Source organism: Ranitomeya variabilis, chromosome 3 (assembly GCF_051348905.1).
Source record: "Ranitomeya variabilis isolate aRanVar5 chromosome 3, aRanVar5.hap1, whole genome shotgun sequence".
NCBI lineage: Eukaryota > Metazoa > Chordata > Amphibia > Anura > Dendrobatidae > Ranitomeya > Ranitomeya variabilis.
Window position 1 is genome coordinate 776,067,835 of NC_135234.1, and position 22,632 is coordinate 776,090,466.

The 22,632-nt window shown below is 45.5% G+C and overlaps 1 protein-coding gene across 1 annotated transcript in view; it reads left to right on the plus strand.

Annotated features, from left to right (window-relative positions):
• LOC143817466 (uncharacterized) overlaps positions 1-22,632 on the plus strand; it is a 59,783-nt gene that overhangs the window by 30,145 nt on the left and 7,006 nt on the right. The window contains exon 8 of the mRNA XM_077298898.1: positions 7-704. Within this exon, the coding sequence (XP_077155013.1) occupies positions 7-704 (698 nt within the window). The remainder of the gene's footprint in view (positions 1-6; positions 705-22,632) is intronic.

The window sequence follows — 22,632 nt, forward strand, 5'->3', positions numbered from 1 at the left end:
AAAAAGAAATCAAATCTTACCATGCACAAGAGGAGTCACAAAGATGAAAAGCCATTTTTGTGTTCTGAATGTGGGAAGCGTTTTATTATTAAATCAATTCTTGTTGCACACCAGAGAATTCATACAGGAGAGAAGCCATATCCGTGTTTAGAATGTGGGAAGTGTTTCACTCAGAAGAAAGATCTTGTTGTACATCAAAGAATTCACACAGGAGAGAAGCCATATCCATGTTCAGAATGTGGGAAGGGTTTTATCCAGAAGTCAGATCTTGTTGTACATCAAAGAATTCACACAGGAGAGAAACCATTTTTATGTCCAAAATGTGGGAAGTGTTTTAGTCACAGATCAAATTTTATGCAGCATGTGAGAATTCACACAGGGGAGAAGCCATTTTCATGTCCAAAATGTGGGAAGTGTTTTAGTCACAGATCAAGTTTTATGCAGCATGTGAGAACTCACACAGGAGAGAAGCCATATCCGTGTTCAGAATGTGGGAAATGTTTTACCCAGAAGTCAGATCTTGTTGTACATCAAAGAATTCACACAGGGGAGAAGCCATTTCCATGTCTTGTATGTGGGAAGTGTTTTAATCAGAGATCACATCTAATGGAACATTTAAAAACTCACACAGTGGAGAAGCCGTTTTCGTGCTCAGAATGTGGAAAATGTTTCAAACGTCTATCCGCTCTTATTAAACATCAGAAGTCACACAAGGGAAAAGACGTTTAATATTAATGTAGAATTTGTTTTGTCGACATGCCTCCTAGTGTGTAACGTAACTACTATGTAGAAAACCATTACTACTAACTCAGCAATATTTAGCTTGAGCTCAGTGATGGCTGATGTGTGGTATTCACTGAAATCCTCACTTGTAGCTAAACTGGAACAGAAAATTCCCGTATCAGGAATATCTGAGGTTTACTTGAGTAGATCGAGAACAATTTGTTACAGAATTTATGCAATAAATAAAGTTAACTATGGGACTCAGTGGTGGCGTAATGTATATGACACATTTGGCTTTAATGAGAAATAAGATTTGATGATATCTTTTTAAATAACATTGATTCTACTGTACTACAAAACTGGAAGCTGACTGGTGGCCATCTAACACTTACTACCCCAGTGATGAGCTGAATGAAGGGACTGTGATGATCCAATCAGTGCCTCATCCCTTTCAATGTTTTCAAGACTTTTTGAAGACACTTTTTTTGGGGGTGGGGGGGATTTTGCCTCTTCATTGCCGAGGCATTAGAAATGAAAGCATTGGCACATTGTGAGCTAACTTTTTTATAGGGAACCTGTCAGCAGGATTGTGCTCAGTAACTACAGTGTCAGGTCGGCACCGTTATATTGATTACAGTGATACCTGGTGATATCTGTCTTGTGGTTGTTGTGCAATCGGGATTTGCAGTGAAGGATCAGTATGAATACCTTTAACAGAGCACCACATAAAGCCCCACCTCGCCCACAGGACACCCCGGAGCACGAGAATCTCATTAACTGAAAACTACACATACAGATTAAACAACAACCACAAGACGGATTTCATCAACCAATATATCATTTTAATCAGTATAACGGCACCGATCTGACACCGTCTGTAGGTTCCTCAGCACAATCCTGCTGACAGGTTCCCTTTAAGTCCAAATTGGTGTTGTTAGTTTTCACTGGGAGTGTGTACTTCTACTCCTTGTATGATTCCAACCAATCACAAGCAGGCAGCAACATCCTAGAGAGAGAACAAACCCCAACCATGTCGCCTGGTCTAGAGGAGGAAGCGCTTCTTCAGCAGGAGCTGCTGCTATACAGCCAGAAGCCTGAATTTCCACTGTAACTGGGGTCACTATACAGAGGAAATCAGCAACAAAAAGAATGCACCCTTATTTTAACCCCTTTACCCCCAAGGGTGGTTTGAACGTTAATGACTGGGCCAATTTTTACAATTCTGATCACTGTCCCTTTATGAGGTTATAACTCTGGAACGCTTCAACGGATCCCGGTGATTCTGACATTGTTTTCTCGTGACATATTGTACTTCATGATAGTGGTAAAATTTCTTTGATATTACCTGCGTTTATTTGTGAAAAAAATCGAAATTTGGCAAAAATTTAGAAAATTTCACAATTTTCCAACTTTGAATTTTCATGCCCTTAAATCCGAGATACGTCAAACAAAATACTTAAAAGGTAACATTTCCCACATGTCTACTTTACATCAGCACAAATTTGGAACCAAAATTATTTTTATTAGGGAGTTATAAGGGTTAAAAGTTGACCAGCAATTTCTCATTTTTACAGCACCATTTTTTTTATGGACCACATTACATTTGAAGTCATTTTGAGGGGTCTATATGATAGAAAATACCCAAAAGTGACACCATTCTAAAAACTGCACCCCTCAAGGTGCTCAAAACCACATTCAAGAAGTTTATTAACCCTTCAAGTGCTTCACATGAATTTTTGGAATGTTTAAAAAAAAATTAACATTTAACTTTTTTTACTTCAGATCCAATTTTTTATATTTTACCAAGGGTAACAGGAGAAATTGAACCCCAAAAAGTAGTTGTACAATTTTTCCTGAGTACGCTGATACCCCATATGTGGGGGTAATCCTCTGTTTGGGCGCATGGCAGAGCTCGGAAGGGAAGGAGCGCCATTTGACTTTTCAATGCAAAATTGGATGGAGTTGAGATCGGACGCCATGTCGCATTTGGAGTGCCCCTGACGTGCCTAAACAGTGGAAAACCTTCCACAAGTGACATCATTTTTTAATGTAGACCCCCTAATGAAATTATCTAGATGTGTGGTGATCACTTTGAACCCCCAAGTGCTTCACAGAAGTTTATAATGTAGAGCCGTAAAAATAAAGAATTATACTTTTTTCACAAAAATGATCTTTTCGCCCCCAATGTTTTACTTTACCAAGGGTAACAAAAGAAATTGGACCATAAAAGATGTTGTGCAATTTGTCCTCAGTACGCTGATACCCCATATTTGGGGATAAACCACTGTTTGGGCGCATGGCAGAGCTCGGAACGGAAGGAGCACCATTTGACTTTTCAATGCAAAATTGGCTGGAATTGAGATTGGTTGCCATGTCGCGTTTGGAGAGCCCCTGATGTGCCTAAACAGTGGAAAACCCCCACAAGTGACACCATATTGGAAAGTAGACCCCCTAAGGAACTTATCTAGATGTGTGGTGACTGGTGAGCACTTTGAACCCCCAAGTGCTTCACAGACGTTTATAATGTAGAGCCGTAAAGATAAAGAATCATATTTTTTTCACAAAAATGATCTTTTCGCCCCCAATTTTTTATTTTCCCAAGGGTAACAAGAGAAACTGGACCTCAAAAGTTGTTGAGCAATTTGTCCTGAGTACACTGATACCCCATATGTGGGGGGGGAACCACCGTTTGGGCGCATGGCAGAGCTTGGAAGGGAAGGAGCTCCGTTTTTGAATGCAGACTTTGATGGAATGGTCTTCGGGTGTCACATTGCGTTTGCAGAGCCCCTGATGTACATAAACAGTAGAAACCCCCACAAGTGACCCCATTTTGGAAACTAGACCTGCAAGAAACTTATCTAGATGTGTTGTGAAAAGTTTAAATCCCCAAGTGTTTCACTAAAGTTTATAACGCAGAGCCGTGAAAAAATAAAATATTTTTTTTTCCACAAAAATTATTTTTTATCCCACAATTTTTTATTTTCCCAAGGGTAACAGGCGAGATTGGACCCCAATAGTTGTCCAATTTTTCCTGAGTACGCTGATACCCCATATGTGGGAGAAAACTACAGTTTGGGCACTCATCGGGGCTCGCAAGGGAAGTAGTGACATTTTGGAATGCAGACTTTGATGGAATGGTCTGCGGGCGTCATGTTCCGTTTGCAGAGCCCCTGATGTGCCTAAACAGTAAAAAAAACACAAGTGACCCAAGTTTGGAAACTACACCCCCCCAAGGAACTTATCTAGATGTGTTGTGAGAACTTTGAACCCCCAAGTGTTTCACTAAAGTTTATAACGCAGAAACGTGAAAATAAAAAATCATTTTTTTTCCCACAAAAATGATTTTTTAGCCCCCCAATTTTTATTTTCCCAGGGGTAACAGGAGAAATTGGACCTCAAAAGTTATCCAACTTGTCCTGAGTACGCTGTCCTGACTGTGGGGGGTAAACCCCTGTTTGGGCGCACGGCAGAGCTCAGAAGGGAAGGAGCACCGGTTTTCTTTTTCAATGCAGAATTGGCTGAAATTGAGATCGGACACCATGTCGCGTTTGAAGAGCCCCTGATGTACCTAAACAGTGGAAACCCGCAATTCTAACTCCAACCCTAACCCCAACACACACCTAACAATAATCCCAACCATAACCACACCCCTAACCCTAATCCTAACCACAACCCTAACTGTTATGATCCGGTGACTTTGGAGCCGCATGAGACTTTCTCAGGAGAAGTGGAATCTATACTGACCGTAAACCCTGAACTAACACCGCAACTAGAAGTAGCCGTGGGGTGTGCCTAACAAACCCTAGACACCTCGACACAGCCGGAGGACTAAATACCCCTATAGACGGAAAATAGGAATACTAACTTGCCTCAGAGCAGAACTCCAAAGGATAGGCAGCCCCCCACAAATATTGACTGTGAATAGGAGAGGAAAGACACACACAGGCAGAAAACAGATTTCAGCAAAAGAGGCCACTCTAGCTAAACAGGGAAAGATAGGACAGAATACTAAGCAGTCAGTATTAAAACTCTAAAAATATCCACAGCAGAAAATACAAAAAGTTCCACAATCTAACTAAAGACATGGAATGTATATCTGCAACTCCTGAGAATCCAACAAGACTGAGAAAATTCTGATACAATCTAAGCTGGACAAAAAAACACTGAATAGCACTAAATTGTTAAGCACACAGCATGTGTGCCACAAAAACCAGACACTTATCTTTGCAGATTTGGCAGCAAGGCAGAAGGAACCAGGCAAGGACAAAACCTCCAAAAACAATGGACAACTGGCAAGGACTAATGAATCCTGCACGCCTAAATACCCCAGTCAGAACTGCAATCAGCGGATACACCTGACCAGGGCTGCAATCCAGAGACAACTGCATTACCACCTACAACCACCGGAGGGAGCCTAAAAGTAGAATTCACAACAGTACCCCCCATTGAGGAGGGGTCACCGAACCCTCACCAGAGCCCTCAGGCCGATCAGGACTAGCCAGATGAAAAGCATGAACCAAATCAGCAGCATGGACATCGGAGGCAAAAACCCAAGAATTATCCTCCTGGCCATAACCCTTCCATTTAACAAGATACTGAAGCCTCCGCCTCGAAAAACGAGAATCCAAAATCTTCTCAACCACATACTCCAACTCCCCATCAACCAACACAGGGGCCGGAGGATCAACAGAGGGAACAACGGGTACCACATATTTCCGCAATAAAGATCTATGGAAGACATTATGGATAGAAAGAGGCCGGAAGCGCCAATCAAAAAGACACCGGATTAATAATCTCAGAAATCCTATAAGGACCAATAAACCGAGGCTTAAACAGGAGAAGAAACCTTCATAGGAACATGACGGGAAGACAACCAGACCAGATCCCCAACACGAAGCCGGGAACCAACACCCCAACGACGGTTAGCAAAACGTTGAGCCTTCTCCTGAGACAACACCAAATTGTCTACCACATGAGTCCAAATCTGCTGCAACCTGTCAACCACAGAATCCACACCAGGACAGTCAGAAGGCTCAACCTGCCCAGAAGAAAAACGAGGATGAAAACCAAAATTACAAAAAAAAGGCGAAACCAAAGTAGCCGAACTAGCCCGATTATTAAGGGCAAACTCGGCCAATGGCAAAAAGGCCACCCAATCATCCTGATCAGCAGACACAAAGCATCTCAAATAAGTCTCCAAGGTCTGATTAGTTCGCTCGGTTTGGCCATTTGTCTGAGGATGAAATGCAGAGGAAAAAGATAAATCAATGCCCAGCCTAGCACAAAAGGCTCGCCAAAACCTAGAAACAAACTGGGAACCTCTGTCAGACACAATATTCTCCGGAATACCATGCAAACGAACCACATGCTGGAAAAACAACGAAACCAAATCTGAGGAGGAAGGCAATTTAGGCAAAGACACCAAATGAACCATCTTAGAGAACCGGTCACAAACAACCCAGATAACCGACATCTTCTGGGAAACCAGAAGATCAGAAATAAAATCCATAGAAATATGCGTCCAAGGCCTCTCAGGGACCGGCAACGGCAAAAGCAACCCACTAGCTCAGGAACAACAAGGCTTGGCCTGCGCACAAGTCCCACAGGACTGCACAAAAGAACGCACATCACGTGATAAAGAAGGCCACCAAAAGGACCTACCAACCAAGTCTCTGGTACCAAAAATACCAGGATGACCAGCCAACACAGAACAATGAATCTCAGAAATCACTTTACTAGTCCATCTGTCAGGAACAAACAGTTTCCCCACTGGACAGCGGTCAGGTCTGTCAGCCTGAAATTCCTGTAGAACCCGTCATAAATCAGGGGAAATGGCAGAAAGAACCACCCCTTCTTTCAGAATGCCGACCGGTTCCAGGACCTCAGGAGAATCGGGCAAAAAACTCCTAGAAAGGGCATCAGCCTTAATATTCTTAGAACCCGGAAGATACGAGACCACAAAATCAAAACGGGAAAAAAACAAAGACCATCGAGCCTGTCTAGGATTCAACCATTTGGCAGACTCGAGGTAAATCAGATTCTTATGATCGGTCAAGACCACAATACGGTGCTTAGCTCCCTCAAGCCAATGTCGCCACTCCTCAAACGCCCACTTCATAGCCAACAACTCCCGATTGCCGACATCATAATTGCGTTCAGCAGGCGAAAATTTACGGGAAAAGAAGGCACACGGTTTCATCAAGGAACCAGCAGGATCCCTCTGAGACAAAACGGCCCCTGCCCCAATCTCAGAAGCGTCAACCTCAACCTGAAACGGAAGAGAAACATCAGGTTGACGCAACACCGGAGCAGAAGTAAATCGACGTTTAAGCTCCTGAAAGGCAGAAACAGCCGCAGAGGACCAATTCGCCACATCAGCGCCTTTCTTAGTCAAATCGGTCAAGGGTTTAACCACACTGGAAAAGTTAGCAATGAAACGGCGATAAAAATTAGCAAAACCCAAAAATTTCTGAAGGCTCTTTACGGACGTGGGTTGAATCCAATCATGAATGGCCTGAACCTTAACCGGGTCCATCTCAATAGATGAAGGAGAAAAAATAAAACCCAAGAAAGAAACCTTCTGCACACCAAAGAGACACTTAGACCCCTTCACAAACAAAGCATCACGAAGGATCTGAAATACCATCCTGACCTGTTCCACATGAGACTCCCAATCATCGGAAAAAATCAAAATATCGTCCAGATATACAATCAAGAATTTATCAATATAAGTCCAGAAGATATCATGTGTTGTGAATTTGGATTCTGGGCTCCCCCGGTGGCCGCTTGTGGAATTGGACTTGTCATCCTCTTTCCTGTTTCACCTGGTTCCATCAGTAGTGGGTGTCGCTATTTAAGCTCATTTCTCTGGTGGTTTCTTGCCGGTCAACAATGTTATCTGATGCCTCTCAGTGCTTGTTCCTGCTTCTAGACAACTACTAGATAAGTTGGACTTTTGTCCATGTTTTGTTTTGCCTATTTGTTCCAGTTCACAGCTGAAGTTTTGTTACTGTGTCTGGAAAGCTCTCGTTGATCAGGGATTGCTACTCTGGCGTTATGAGTTAATGCCAGAGTTTAAGGTAATCTCTGGATGGTGTTTTGTTAGTGTTTTTCTGCTGACCATGAAAGTATACTATCTGTCTTCTGCTATCTAGTAAGCGGACCTCAAATTTGCTAAGACTATTTTCCTGCTGCGTTTGTTGTTTCATCTGAACTCACCGTCATTATATGTGGGGGGCTACTGTCTTCTTTGGAATATTTCTCTAGAGGTGAGCCAGGTCTTATATTTCCCTCTGCTAGCTATTTAGGTCTTAGGCCAGAGCTGGGCATCTAGCGATAAATAGGAAATGCTACCTGGCTATTTCTAGTTGCGCGGCAGGCTTAGTTCATGGTCAGTATAGTTCCATCTTCCGAGAGCTTGTCCCTCTATAGGCTTGCTATGATCTCTGCCTGCAGAGATCATGACAGTTTGACCGGCCTATAAAGTGTTAAAGACCCAGGTTGAGAAAGGAGAGTTATAAGAAGTCTGCTGGAATTTTTTTTTTTTTTTTTTTTTTCCCTCCAGTCTGCCTTGCTGCAGTCTTTTTTCTCTCTCTCCTCCTAATCTCTGTATGCTCTGTGTGCACCTGACAATAATGGATCTCCAGAGTGTAACTGCGGGTTTGAATAATCTCATCACGAAAGTACAAAATTTACAAGATTTTGTGGTACATGCTCCGGTATCTGAACCGAGAATTCCTTTGCCGGAGTTCTTCACAGGGAATAGAGCTAGCTTCCAGAATTTCCGAAATAATTGTAAGCTTTATTTGTCCCTGAAGTCTCGTTCAGCTGGAGACCCTGCTCAGCAGGTTAGGATTGTGATTTCCTTGCTCAGGGGTGACCCTCAAGATTGGGCCTTCTCATTGCCAGCAGGGGATCCTGCGTTACGCGATGTGGATGCGTTTTTTCTGGCCTTGGGCTTGCTTTATGAGGAACCTCATTTGGAACTTCAGGCAGAAAAAACTTTGATGGCACTATCTCAGGGGCAAGACGAAGCTGAAGTTTTCTGCCAAAAATTCCGTAAATGGTCTGTGCTTACTCAGTGGAATGAGTGCGCCTTGGCGGCAACTTTCAGAGAGGGTCTCTCTGATGCCGTTAAGGATGTTATGGTGGGGTTCCCTTTGCCTGCAGGTCTGAATGAGTCCATGACAATGGCTATTCAGATTGATAGGCGTCTGCGGGAGCGCAAACCGGTGCACCATCTGGCGGTGTCTATGGAAAAGACGCCAGAAAGTATGCAGTGTGATAGAATTCTGTCCAGGAGCGAGCGACAGAATTTTAGACGGAAGAATGGATTGTGTTTCTATTGTGGGGATTCTACTCATGTTATATCAGCATGCTCTAGGCGTACAAAGAAGCTTGATAAGTCTGTTTCCATTGGCACCATTCAGTCTAAGTTTATTTTGTCTGTAACCCTGATTTGCTCTTTGTCATCCATTGCCACGGACGCCTATGTTGACTCTGGCGCCGCTCTGAGTCTTATGGATTGGTCCTTTGCCAATCGTTGTGGTTTTGATTTAGAGCCTTTGGAGACTCTTATTCCTCTGAAGGGGATTGACTCCACCCCATTGGCTAATAATAAACCACAATACTGGACACAAGTAACCATGCGTATCAGTCCGGATCACCAGGAGATTATTCGTTTCCTGGTGCTGTATAATTTACATGACGATTTGGTACTGGGATTGCCATGGTTGCAGTCTCACAACCCAGTCTTGGACTGGAGAGCAATGTCTGTGTTGAGCTGGGGATGTAAGGGTATTCATGGGGACGTACCTTTGGTTTCTATTTCGTCGTCCATTCCCTCTGAAGTCCCTGAGTTCCTCTCTGATTATCAAGACGTCTTTGACGAACCCAAGCTTGGGTCCTTACCTCCGCACCGTGAGTGCGATTGTGCCATAGATTTGATACCGGGTTGTAAATATCCAAAGGGTCGTTTGTTTAATTTGTCTGTGCCGGAACATGCTGCTATGCGGGAATATATAAAGGAGTCTTTGGAAAAGGGACATATTCGTCCATCTTCTTCTCCCTTGGGAGCTGGGTTTTTCTTTGTCTCAAAAAAAGACGGCTCTTTGAGACCATGTATTGATTATCGGCTTCTGAATAAGATCACTGTTAAGTATCAATACCCATTGCCATTGCTTACTGATTTGTTTGCTCGTATAGAGGGTGCTAAGTGGTTCTCTAAAATTGATCTTCGTGGGGCGTATAATTTGGTGCGGATCAGGCAGGGGGATGAGTGGAAGACCGCATTTAATACGCCCGAGGGCCACTTTGAGTATTTGGTCATGCCTTTTGGTCTTTCTAATGCCCCTTCAGTTTTCCAGTCTTTTATGCATGATATTTTCCGCGATTTTCTGGATAAATTTATGATAATATATCTGGATGATATTCTGATTTTTTCTGATGACTGGGACTCTCATGTCCAGCAGGTCAGGAGAGTTTTTCAGGTTCTGCGGTCTAATTCTTTATGTGTGAAGGGGTCTAAGTGCGTTTTTGGGGTCCAGAAAATTTCCTTTTTGGGGTATATTTTTTCTCCCTCTTCCATTGAGATGGATCCCGTCAAGGTGCAAGCTATTTGTGACTGGACTCAGCCCTCCTCTCTTAAGGGTCTTCAGAGATTTTTGGGCTTTGCCAACTTTTACCGCCGATTTATTGCTGGTTTTTCGGATGTCGTTAAACCACTGACTGATTTGACCAGACAAGGCGCTGATGTTGCTAATTGGTCCCCTCATGCTGTAGAGGCCTTTCAGGAGCTTAAGCGCCGTTTTGCCTCTGCCCCTGTGTTGCGTCAGCCTGATGTGAATCTGCCTTTTCAGGTTGAGGTTGACGCTTCGGAGATCGGAGCTGGGGCAGTGTTGTCGCAGAAAGGTTCCGACTGCTCCGTCATTAGGCCTTGTGCCTTCTTTTCTCGCAAATTTTCGCCCGCAGAGCGGAATTATGATGTTGGGAATCGGGAGCTTTTGGCCATGAAGTGGGCGTTTGAGGAGTGGCGCCATTGGCTCGAGGGGGCTAGGCATCAGGTGGTGGTATTGACTGACCACAAAAATTTGATTTATCTTGAGACTGCCAGACGCCTGAATCCTAGACAGGCGCGCTGGTCTTTATTTTTTTCTCGCTTTAATTTTGTGGTGTCATACCTACCGGGTTCTAAGAATGTTAAGGCAGATGCCCTTTCTAGGAGTTTTGACCCGGACTCTCCTGGTAATTCTGAACCCACAGGTATCCTTAGGGAGGGAGTAATTTTGTCGGCCGTTTCTCCTGATCTGCGGCGGTCCTTGCAAGAGTTTCAGGCGGATAGACCGGATCGTTGTCCGCCTGATAGACTGTTTGTTCCGGATGATTGGACCAGCAGAGTCATCTCTGAGGTACATTCTTCTGCATTGGCAGGTCATCCCGGAATTTTTGGTACCAGGGATTTGGTGGCAAGATCCTTCTGGTGGCCTTCCCTGTCACGAGATGTGCGAGTCTTTGTGCAGTCATGTGACGTTTGTGCTCGGGCCAAGTCTTGTAGTTCTCGGGCTAGCGGACTGCTGTTGCCCTTGCCTATTCCTAAGAGGCCTTGGACACACATCTCGATGGATTTTATTTCAGATCTGCCTGTTTCCCAGAAGATGTCTGTCATCTGGGTGGTCTGTGACCGTTTCTCTAAAATGGTCCATTTGGTTCCTCTGCCCAAGTTGCCCTCTTCTTCTGAGTTGGTTCCTCTGTTTTTTCAGAATGTTGTCCGATTGCACGGTATTCCTGAGAATATTGTTTCTGACAGAGGTACCCAATTTGTGTCTAGATTTTGGCGGGCATTCTGTGCTAGGATGGGCATAGATTTGTCTTTTTCATCTGCTTTTCACCCTCAGACTAATGGCCAGACCGAGCGGACTAATCAGACCCTTGAGACATATCTGAGGTGTTTTGTCTCTGCTGACCAGGATGATTGGGTTGCTTTTTTGCCATTGGCAGAGTTCGCCCTCAATAATCGGGCCAGTTCTTCCACCTTGGTGTCCCCGTTTTTTTGTAATTCGGGGTTTCACCCTCGATTTTCCTCCGGTCAGGTGGAATCCTCGGATTGTCCTGGAGTGGATGCGGTGGTGGAGAGATTGCATCACATCTGGGGGCAGGTTATGGACAATTTGAAGTTGTCCCAGGAGAAGACTCAGCGTTTTGCCAACCGTCATCGTCGTGTTGGTTCTCGGCTTTGTGTTGGAGATTTAGTGTGGTTGTCTTCTCGTTTTGTCCCTATGAGGGTCTCTTCTCCTAAGTTTAAACCTCGGTTCATCGGCCCTTATAGAATATTGGAGATTCTTAATCCTGTTTCTTTCCGTTTGGACCTCCCTGCGTCCTTTTCCATTCATAACGTTTTTCATCGGTCGTTATTGCGCAGGTATGAGGTACCTGTTGTACCTTCAGTTGAGCCTCCTGCTCCGGTGTTGGTTGAGGGTGAGTTGGAGTACGTTGTGGAGAAAATTTTGGACTCTCGTGTTTCCAGACGGAAACTCCAGTATCTGGTCAACTGGAAGGGTTACGGCCAGGAGGATAATTCTTGGGTCAATGCATCTGATGTTCATGCTTCTGATCTTGTTCGTGCCTTCCATAGGGCTCATCCTGGTCGCCCTGGTGGATCTGGTGAGGGTTCGGTGCCCCCTCCTTGAGGGGGGGGTACTGTTGTGAATTTGGATTCTGGGCTCCCCCGGTGGCCGCTTGTGGAATTGGACTTGTCATCCTCTTTCCTGTTTCACCTGGTTCCATCAGTAGTGGGTGTCGCTATTTAAGCTCATTTCTCTGGTGGTTTCTTGCCGGTCAACAATGTTATCTGATGCCTCTCAGTGCTTGTTCCTGCTTCTAGACAACTACTAGATAAGTTGGACTTTTGTCCATGTTTTGTTTTGCCTATTTGTTCCAGTTCACAGCTGAAGTTTTGTTACTGTGTCTGGAAAGCTCTCGTTGATCAGGGATTGCTACTCTGGCGTTATGAGTTAATGCCAGAGTTTAAGGTAATCTCTGGATGGTGTTTTGTTAGTGTTTTTCTGCTGACCATGAAAGTATACTATCTGTCTTCTGCTATCTAGTAAGCGGACCTCAAATTTGCTAAGACTATTTTCCTGCTGCGTTTGTTGTTTCATCTGAACTCACCGTCATTATATGTGGGGGGCTACTGTCTTCTTTGGAATATTTCTCTAGAGGTGAGCCAGGTCTTATATTTCCCTCTGCTAGCTATTTAGGTCTTAGGCCAGAGCTGGGCATCTAGCGATAAATAGGAAATGCTACCTGGCTATTTCTAGTTGCGCGGCAGGCTTAGTTCATGGTCAGTATAGTTCCATCTTCCGAGAGCTTGTCCCTCTATAGGCTTGCTATGATCTCTGCCTGCAGAGATCATGACAATCATGCATGAAAGATTGAAAAACAGATGGAGCATTAGTGAGCCCGAACGGCATCACAAGGTATTCAAAATGGCCTTCGGGCGTATTGAACGCAGTTTTCCATTCATCACCCTGCTTAATACGAACAAGATTATACGCCCCCCGAAGGTCAATCTTTGTAAACCAACTAGCCCCCTTAATCCTAGCAAACAAATTGGAAAGCAAGGGTAAAGGGTATTGAAATTTGACCGTGATCTTATTCAAGAGGCGATAATCAATACAGGGTCTCAAGGAGCCATCCTTCTTAGCAACAAAAAAAAAACCTGCTCCCATCAGTGAAGAAGATGGCCGAATATGCCCTTTCTCCAAAGACTCCTTAACATAACTCCGCATAGCAGTATGTTCAGGCACAGACAGGTTGAAAAGTCGGCCCTTAGGGAACTTACAGCCTGGAATCAAATCAATAGCAAAATCACAGTCCTTATGCGGTGGAAGAGAACTGGACTTGGGCTCATTGAATACATCCTGAAAATCAGACAAAAACTCTGGAATTTCGGAAGAGGAAGAAGAGGAGATGGACATTAAAGGAACCTCATTATGAACCCCCTGACAACCCCAGCTAGTCACAGACATAGACTTCCAATCCAACACAGGATTATGTACCTGCAACCACGGAAAACCCAGCACGATAGTGTCGGGGTCGTAACGACAATATACCCTCATTCACCAGTCATTCCAAATTAAACTATAAGCATGTGGTACCGGGTAAGAATGAGTCAGACAGGTAGCTGGTTCAATCTCAGTGCATGCTCATGTGACTATATGTGTGTCAGCCACGGTCATAGCAACTGAACTTTATTTTCCAAATACACGGTACTAAAAAGGAATGCAATAGGCGGGGTTTAAGCAGTATACATCTAGTGTCCAGTCTCTCTCTCCGATTCGTCAGAACGTCTCCCGGTGGTTACTTCTTTCTTCACATTCCTGAGTTATCTTTTCAGGAGAAATGAAACTTAACCCTTCAGATTCTAAACTGAAGTGAAGAATGAACACTGGCAGCCATCTTTAATACAGTTACATTTGCATTAGCAAGGGAAAACTTATTGTTTCACAGTATAAGATATATAAAAGTACAAAAGGTATATAAGAAAATATATTTTCACCTTGACAATAGCATCATGCAAATTATGCAAAACCAGAAATCGACAATCTTCCTGATGGGCTGGTGCCATGCGCATGGTCACCTGAGTCCAAAACTGGGGCTTATTTTTAGCCAAAGGTGTAGCATCAATGCCTCTTAGAGGAATAAGGTTCTGCAAAGGCTGCAAGGGAAAACCACAACGCCTGGCAAACTCAAAGTCCATTAAGTTCAAAGCGGCGCCTGAATCCACAAACGCCATGACAGAAAATGATGACAATGAGCAGATCAGGGACACAGATAACAGAAATTTAGGTTGTACAGTACTAATGGTAAATGAACTAGCGATCTTCTTTGTACGCTTTGAGCAGACTGAAATGACATGAGAAGCGTCGCCACAATAAAAACACTACTTATTCTGACATCTGAATCCTTGTCCTTCTGTTCTAGACAGAATCCTATCACACTGCATTGGCTCAGGACTCTGCTCTGAGGACAACGCCACAGTACGCATAGTTCTGCGCTCCTGCAAGTGCCGATCAATCTGAATGGCCAGAGACATAGAATCACTCAGACCAACAGGCGTGGGAAACCCCACCATAACATCTTTAACGGATTCAGAAAGACCCTTTCTGAAAATTGCCACCAAAGCATCATCATTCCATTTAGTCAACACAGACCATTTTCAAAATTTCTGACAATACAATTCTGCCGCCTCTTGGCCCTGAGACAGAAGCAACAAGGTCTTCTCCGCTTGATCCACAGAATTAGGTTCATCATACAATAGTCCTAAAGCCTGCAAAAAGGAATCTACATTAAGCAAAGCAGGACTCCCAGATTCCAGGGAAAATGCCCAATCCTGTGGATCGCCACGCAGCAGGGAAATAACGATTTTAACCTGCTGAATGGAATCACCAGAGGATCGAGGTCTCAAAGCAAAAAACAGTTTACAGTTGTTTTTAAAACTCAGAAATTTAGACCTGTCACCAAAAAACAAATCAGGAGTAGGAATCTTCGGCTCCAAAACAGGAGTCTGAACAATATAATCAGAAATTCCCTGCACCCTAGCAGCAAGCTGGTCTATACGAGAAGCTAATTCCTGAACATCCATGCTAGCACAAGACTCCTCAGCCACCCAGGGAAAAAGAGGGAGGAACAGGCAAAACAGACTACAGAAAAAAAAATGACTCAACACCTTTCTTCCCTTCTTCTGAGATGCATTTAACTCATTGTTGGCCAGTTGTACTGTTATGATCCGGTGACTTTGGAGCGGCATGAGACTTTCTCAGGAGAAGTGGAATCTATACTGACCACAAACCCTGAACTAACACCGCAACTAGAAGTAGCCGTGGGGTGTGCCTAACAAACCCTAGACACCTCGACACAGCCGGATGACTAAATACCCCTGTTCTGTCCTCACTAAATGAGACAGGCCCAAGTAGCTATCCAGTCAGCTAAACCGCTATACCGGGGTCCAATAAGGAGACTGTGGTTGAGTCTGTGCTTTATTAAACGTAGTGGTATATTGATGCGGTGAAACTGTGAACAATGATATACATGGAATCAGTACATGGTATAGAACGATACATACTACACATGATAAACGTTATGCATGACATTTAGAAGGCTAGTAACTGAACTAGGAGTACAACTGGTTAGGCTAGGCTGATATAGAGCAGGAATTATCTAGAGAAAAACATAAAGACATACCGGCAATGCAATCGCAAGAGGGATGAAGTGCAAGCGTCTTTCCTTGAGAGGCAAACTGAAGAAAATGAAAGGAAACTGGAGGGAAATGTGGGCTGAGCTACCATAATGCATTGCAAGGGAGGAGAATCAGACATAAAAAATACATAACAGAAAAATAGAACTGTCAACATAACTCTGACCGCTAGATGGAGCCAAAGCACACAGATAAATAAAGGTATGAATATATCAAGTCCTGTATACTGGCTGAGAAACTGCAAATTATGCAAACAGATAATTGGAGGTAACAAATTAGATGGCGGAGACAGAACACTCCCCGTCTGACATCAACGGATGTCACTACTCCTTTCTTCCGAAGGCAACAATAGGACCAGTTCAGATACCGGTCTGGAAAATGTCTTAGGTTCATTCCCTTTGGTCATCCTTAGTTCAACTTTGCGGACGTTGCCGTCCTTGCTGGGGAACGTTGCGGTAACTAGACCAAGTGGCCACTGGTTCCGATGAATTTGACAGTCTTTTACAAGAACAAGGTCACCTACGTTCAGATTAGGTTTGGTAGATTGCCACTTCGTACGTGGCTGCAGGGTAGACAAATATTGTTTGCGCCACCTGTCCCAGAAAGTATTTGCAAGGCTTTGTACCTGTCTCCATTGGCGCTTGTAGAGGTCCTTAGCGTCGAATCCTCCTGGAGGGGCACTGGACAGTCCCGTTTTCTGGGTAAGTAGAGTAGCGGGAGTCAATAACAAGGGCTCCTCAGGGTCATTAGGAACTGGAACCAGGGGTCTTGTGTTAATTATAGCTGCAGCTTCTGCCATGAAGGTGATGAGGCTTTCATGGGTGAGCCTCGCTGCTCCTTCTTGAAGAGTGGAGTCAAGAATTCTCCGTACTAGACCAATCATTCGTTCATAGATCCTCCCATATGTGAAGAATGAGGTGGGTTGAATGACCATGTGCAACTTTGGTCACTGAGGAACCTCTCAAGAGTCTTATAGTCTAGATTTGAAGGTATTCCCAATTCCTTTGCTGCACCGACGAAGTTGGTACCTCTGTCTGAGCGTATGTTCTTGATAGGACCACGGATGGCAATAAAGCGTCTTAAGGCATTGATGAAGCTTGACGTGTCGAGGGACTCGATGACCTCTATGTGGACGGCTCTGATTGACATGCAAGTGAACATGACTGCCCAACGTTTACTATTGGCTTGGCCGCCTCTAGTACGACGTGTAACAACTGACCAAGGCCCAAACACATCGAGACCAACGCTGGTAAAGGGAGGGTCTGGGCTGAGTCTATCTGCTGGTAGGTCAGCCATCTTTTGAGTTTGAGTCGAACCACGAAGCTTACGGCAGGTAATACATTTGTAGATGACACTACTGATGAGTCTCTTTGCACCAATGATCCACACGCCAGCAGATCTGATGGCTCCTTCTGTAAATAGTCTTCCTTGGTGCTTGACCAGATTGTGGTAATGTTGTACGATTAGGTAGGCAACATGACATTTTCCGGGAAGTATAAGAGGGAATTTCTCCACAAACTCCATCTCAGCTTCTTTGAGTCGGCCGCCTACTCTCAGCAGGCCGCTGTTGTCGATGAATGGGTCGAGTTTTCTCAATACGCTGCTCATTGGTATTGGAGCTTTGTTAATAAGACATTGGATTTCTGCAAAGTAGGTTTCTCTTTGAACAGTGAGGATGATGTGATTTCTAGAGAACTCTAAGTCGGAGGTAACATAGGTATTTTTACAAAGATGCCAACCTTTACATTTTTCTGTGCCACAAGTTCTTATGGCCCTGAATGAGCGAGCTATATGAGTCAGGCAGGTAATGGCTCGAATTAGTGACTTCCAACTTGAGAATCTGTCGAACCTGCAAGATCCAAGCTGGATAACAGAGGTCATTGTATGAAGTGTAGACACCTGAGGGCGGATTTCAGCATCTGAGTCCTCTCCTACTAGTTCAAAGGTGTCTGGAAAACATTCCTCATTGTACAATAGTTTTGGTCCTGAGAGCCACGTTGTGCTTCCTAGTCGACTTGCGTCAACTGCTCTAGTTGCATGATCTGCGGGATTCTGGTCCGTGGGTATGTAATGCCACTGCTTTGGATGAACTGATCTCCTGATTCGTAGCACTCTATTATTGACATAAACGTAGAATCGCCTGGTTTCGTTGTGGATATATCCCAGGACTACTTTGCTGTCTGAGTAGAACTTGGCCTGTGTCAGGTCGATATCCATTTCGGATGTGATGAACTCCGCTAACTCAACAGCTAGGACTGCGGCACAAAGCTCTAACCTGGGTATAGTGTGCTCTGGTTGTGGTGCGAGTTTGGCCTTTCCCATAATGAAACCAATGTGGCACTGACATTTGGAGTCTACAGTTTTGAGGTAGGCAACAGCGGCAATTGCTTTGACGGAAGCATCTGCAAATATGTACAGTCTTTGGCTCTGTATCTCAGTAGATTGCACAGGGGCGTATGGTCTTAGCACATTCAGGTTGGAGAGTGCCGCTAACGAGTTCTTCCACTCTTCCCACTGGATCCTCTTATCAGGTGGCAGAGGTGCATCCCAGTCAGATGTTTCCCTAGTTAAGTCTCTTAGTAGGGCCTTGCCTTGTATAGTAACAGGAGCTGTGAAGCCCAAGACAGACTGTTGATGGTAGACAGGACGCCTCTGCGAGAGCCTTTCTTCCTGGCTGACCTGAAAGATGAAAGTGTCCGACTGTAGATTCCAGAGCCCGAGGCTGCGTTGCATTGGTGCGGGGTCTGACCCCAGGTCCAGGTCTCTGAGACCATTACATAGGTCCTGAGAAGGGAATGCTTCCATGAGTTCTTGGCTGTTTGAGGCTATTTTATGAAGCCTAAGGTTCGAGCAGGCAAGCATGTCCTGGGCTCTCCTGAGAAGACTGATGGCAGTCTCATTTGAAGGCATGGCTTTCAGACAGTCGTCGACATAAAAGTCCTTTTCTATGAATTGTCTGACATCTGCTCCGTATTCTGCTTCTCCTTCCTGAGCCGAACTTTTGAGTCCATAAATGGCGACTGCAGGGGAAGGACTGTTGCCAAAGATGTGCAATCTCATGCGATACTCTGTGATTTCTTTAGTAGGATTATTGTCTCTGTACCAGAAGAATCTTAGGAAGTTCCTGTCTCTCTCTCTCACAAGGAAACAATGGAACATTTGCTGGATGTCAGCGATGAAGGCAATGGAATCCTTGCGGAAGCGCATAAGTACACCCAGCAGTTTGTTATTGAGGTCTGGTCCTGTCAGTAGAACGTCATTCAGGGAGACATCATTGAATTTGGCACTGGAATCGAACACGACTCTGATCTGGCCTGGTTTTTTAGGGTGGTATACTCCGAACATGGGTAGGAACCAGCATTCTTCAGAGTCTTTGAGAGTGGGAGCTAGTTCTGCGTGACAGTTTTCGAAAATCTTTGACATGAAGGAGAAAAAGTGATCTTTCATCTCTGGTTTCTTTTGCAGATTACGCTTGAGAGAGGAGAAACATTGTAATGCCTGATTTCTGTTGTTCGGTAGACGTGGTCTGTGGGTTTTGAAGGGAAGAGGTGCAACCCAGCTGTTGGTCTCATCTTTAACGAGTCTCTTGTCCATTACCTCTAAGAACAACTTGTCCTCTACCGACATTGCCACTTGGTTGTCCTGCTTAGTTCTCTGGAAGACTGTGCACCCTAACTGATCCTCATAGCTTCCTGACACTATACTGCTGTCGTGAGTAAAGTCTATTAAATGGTTGGGCAGTTGGATGCTGTGTGGCAGTTCCCTGACATGGAACTCATTGTTATAAGGTTGAAACAGAGATGGTTGTCCTTTCTCCACTGTATTTGTCAGCATGCTTGTCACAGAAGATGGGGCGTGCATGCGTCCCAAGCATACGTTGCCAATTATGACCCATCCTAGGTCTAGCTTTTGGGCATAGGGAGCATTGTGGAGTCCATTGATATGACGTCTCACTTTATGAACCTGCAGGATATCTCTCCCCAACAGCAGAATTATCTGGGCCTGATGGTCGAGTTCCGGTATAAGGTGTGCTATTCGCTTTAAGTGAGCGTGATGGATTGCTACATCTGGCGTAGGGATTTCAGATCTGTTGTCTGGGATCTGGTTACATTCGATGATCGTAGGTAGCGGTAGGCAGAATTGTCCGTCTAATGACTCGATTTGGTAGTCAGTAGCTTTCCTGCCTGCTGTTGTCACAGTACCTGCACACGTCTTTAATGAGTAGGGAGTGCTTGGCCCTTTGATGTTGAATAGGTCAAAGAATGTTGATCTTGCCAAGGATCGATTACTTTGATCATCCAAGATAGCATACAGTCTTACAGCCTGGTCTCTATTACATCGCGTTTTTCTGAGGGTCTCAGGGAAGCAAACAGGGAGCCCCCTTCCTGGCAATGCTTCCCTATGTCACTGGAACGCTGCAGTCTTGTTTGATCGCAGTGATCCGGGGATTAATGTGCCAGGAGCGGTCCGTGACCGCTACTGGCACATAGTGCCGGGTATCAGCTGTGATAAACAGCTGACACCCGGCCCCCCTCCCCCCGTGAGCGCGGCTAAGGGCCCAGGTCACATCGACGGGATAGTACGCCTGATGTCAGAAAGGAGTTAAAGGGAAAATGCCATAAAAAAATGTTTCAACCATTGAAAAATGTATTTGGAGCACCCCCACGTCAGGGCAATGGGGTACTCGGTACCGGGTCCTTCGGTTTGGGGGATGTCACGGTGGCCTGACCCGGTCCGTGGCCCTTTGAGGGGCGTCCAATAAAAGGAAGAGTGTTTATAGGATAATGTTCATGACGCCACCTGTGGTATTCGGTCAGGGTGACCGACGCTGCTTAGGGGTCCGCTGGGGTGATGTTATGGCAGCTAGATGGTGTAACTTCCCACAGGTAAAGTGTATCCCCAGGGCTTCCCAGAGTGTAGATGGAGATGGTGGATGATGTAAGGCGCAGTGAATAACGAGGACACAAGGTTGCAGACTCTTTACCTTTACTGAAGGCTTCAGCATCCACAGTCCAGGGTACAGACCACAGGGCAGGCAGAGTCGGGCCGGTCCAAATGCAAATCCAGAGTCCCCTTATCCAGGTGGAAATCAGTAGCCTTCCTCTAGCGCCTGGGTGTTGTAGTACCTCCCTGCTGAGCAACTCGGTAAGGTCCTCACAACTATTGGAGATGTTAAGTCTCTTCCTCTCTGTCCCCCTGATGGATAGGATAGGACAAAACCCGTATGACTGATGGCCTGAGGCTTTTTGTAGGGACCCTAGAGACGCCCTGACCCCCACAAGTTGCCACCGTGCCTCCTGGGTATAAGGTCGGGCAGCCAACGTGGAATTAACTGTCCTGCCGGTCTCTGAAGCAAAGCATAGAGATCCTTACTCCCTCGGTGTCCTGGCTACTGGGATCTTTGCGCCTCAGAAAGAGGCAGCCTTTTACAGGGCAGAACTCCCTCTGGTTTTCCTCTCCTTTTGCTATGACTTCGTTTCTCACTCACTGCAACACAATTCTCTTTCGTGTCTCTTTCTTTGGATGCTGCTGCATGTGGGGCAGGCACAGCTCCGTGGACCCTCGTCCTCCGCAGACAGCAGTCTGGATCTGGCTCTCTCTCCCTCCAGCCAGCTTCTCCAAACCCTGTTGGGTTCTGACTGTCTAACTTCCTAACCAAACCACCAGTTTTACCTAACTGTGAGGAGTGCCCTAATAGAAGCTTAGCTCCCCCTGGCGGTCTGAGTGTGAAGTGTAGTGTGTGGTTGTGATACCTCGACAGGAGATCTCCTTTATTACCTTCAGATGTAATATCGCTCCCCCTGGTGGAAGAACAACATTACTGCAACGACCAGGACTCTGGGGCGTTGCACATTACCTTATTTTTTGGATTATTAGACGCACTTTTATGATCCCCAAAATTAGGGGCAAAATGGGGGTGCGGCTTATAATCCGAACACTGTTCTTACTGAGGCATCAGTGCTGCGGGCCTGGAGCTGGGGGTGTTGCGGTGGTCCTGCGATGTGCGGTGGTGGTATGGCAGCAAGCGGTCGTGATATGACAGCGAGCGGTAGCGGCATATGGCGGCCGCCATTCTTCCAGGGTCTGACTTCCCGCTTCTCACTCGGAGGAAAGCAGAGATCTCCATCCACACCTGCCTCTACGCGACGTCTCCAGGAAAATGGCAGCGGATGCAGATGGAGATCTCTGCACCAAGATCTCAGCGCCAAGATCGCCATCTGCACAGGTGTCGCCCCAGCTGCCATTTTCCCAGAGTCCACCACATATTAATTGTGCGGGGGCTCTGGGCTTTCACAAAATGCCGGCGGAGCCCCCACACCACTGAACACCCGCAGCGCCACTCTTGCCTCCTCCATCACCGACCCTGGGACTCTGCTCCACTGCGGCCTGCACCACCAAACACCAGCAGCGTTGTACATCCGAACAGCCCTTTCTCCCAGTCTGGGGTCCGCAGAATCGCCCCACTCCTTCCTCCTTCAGCAGCGACCCTGGGACCCTGCTTCACCACATCCACCACCCCCGGTAATCAGTAAGACACCTGGATTGTAAGAAGCACTACCATTTTATTAAAAGAAAGTTTTTCTCCAGTCACCTTCTATGACAGCAGTATTGGAGGACGTCTCCCTGCCCTAATGGGGACAGGAAACACAAAAAAG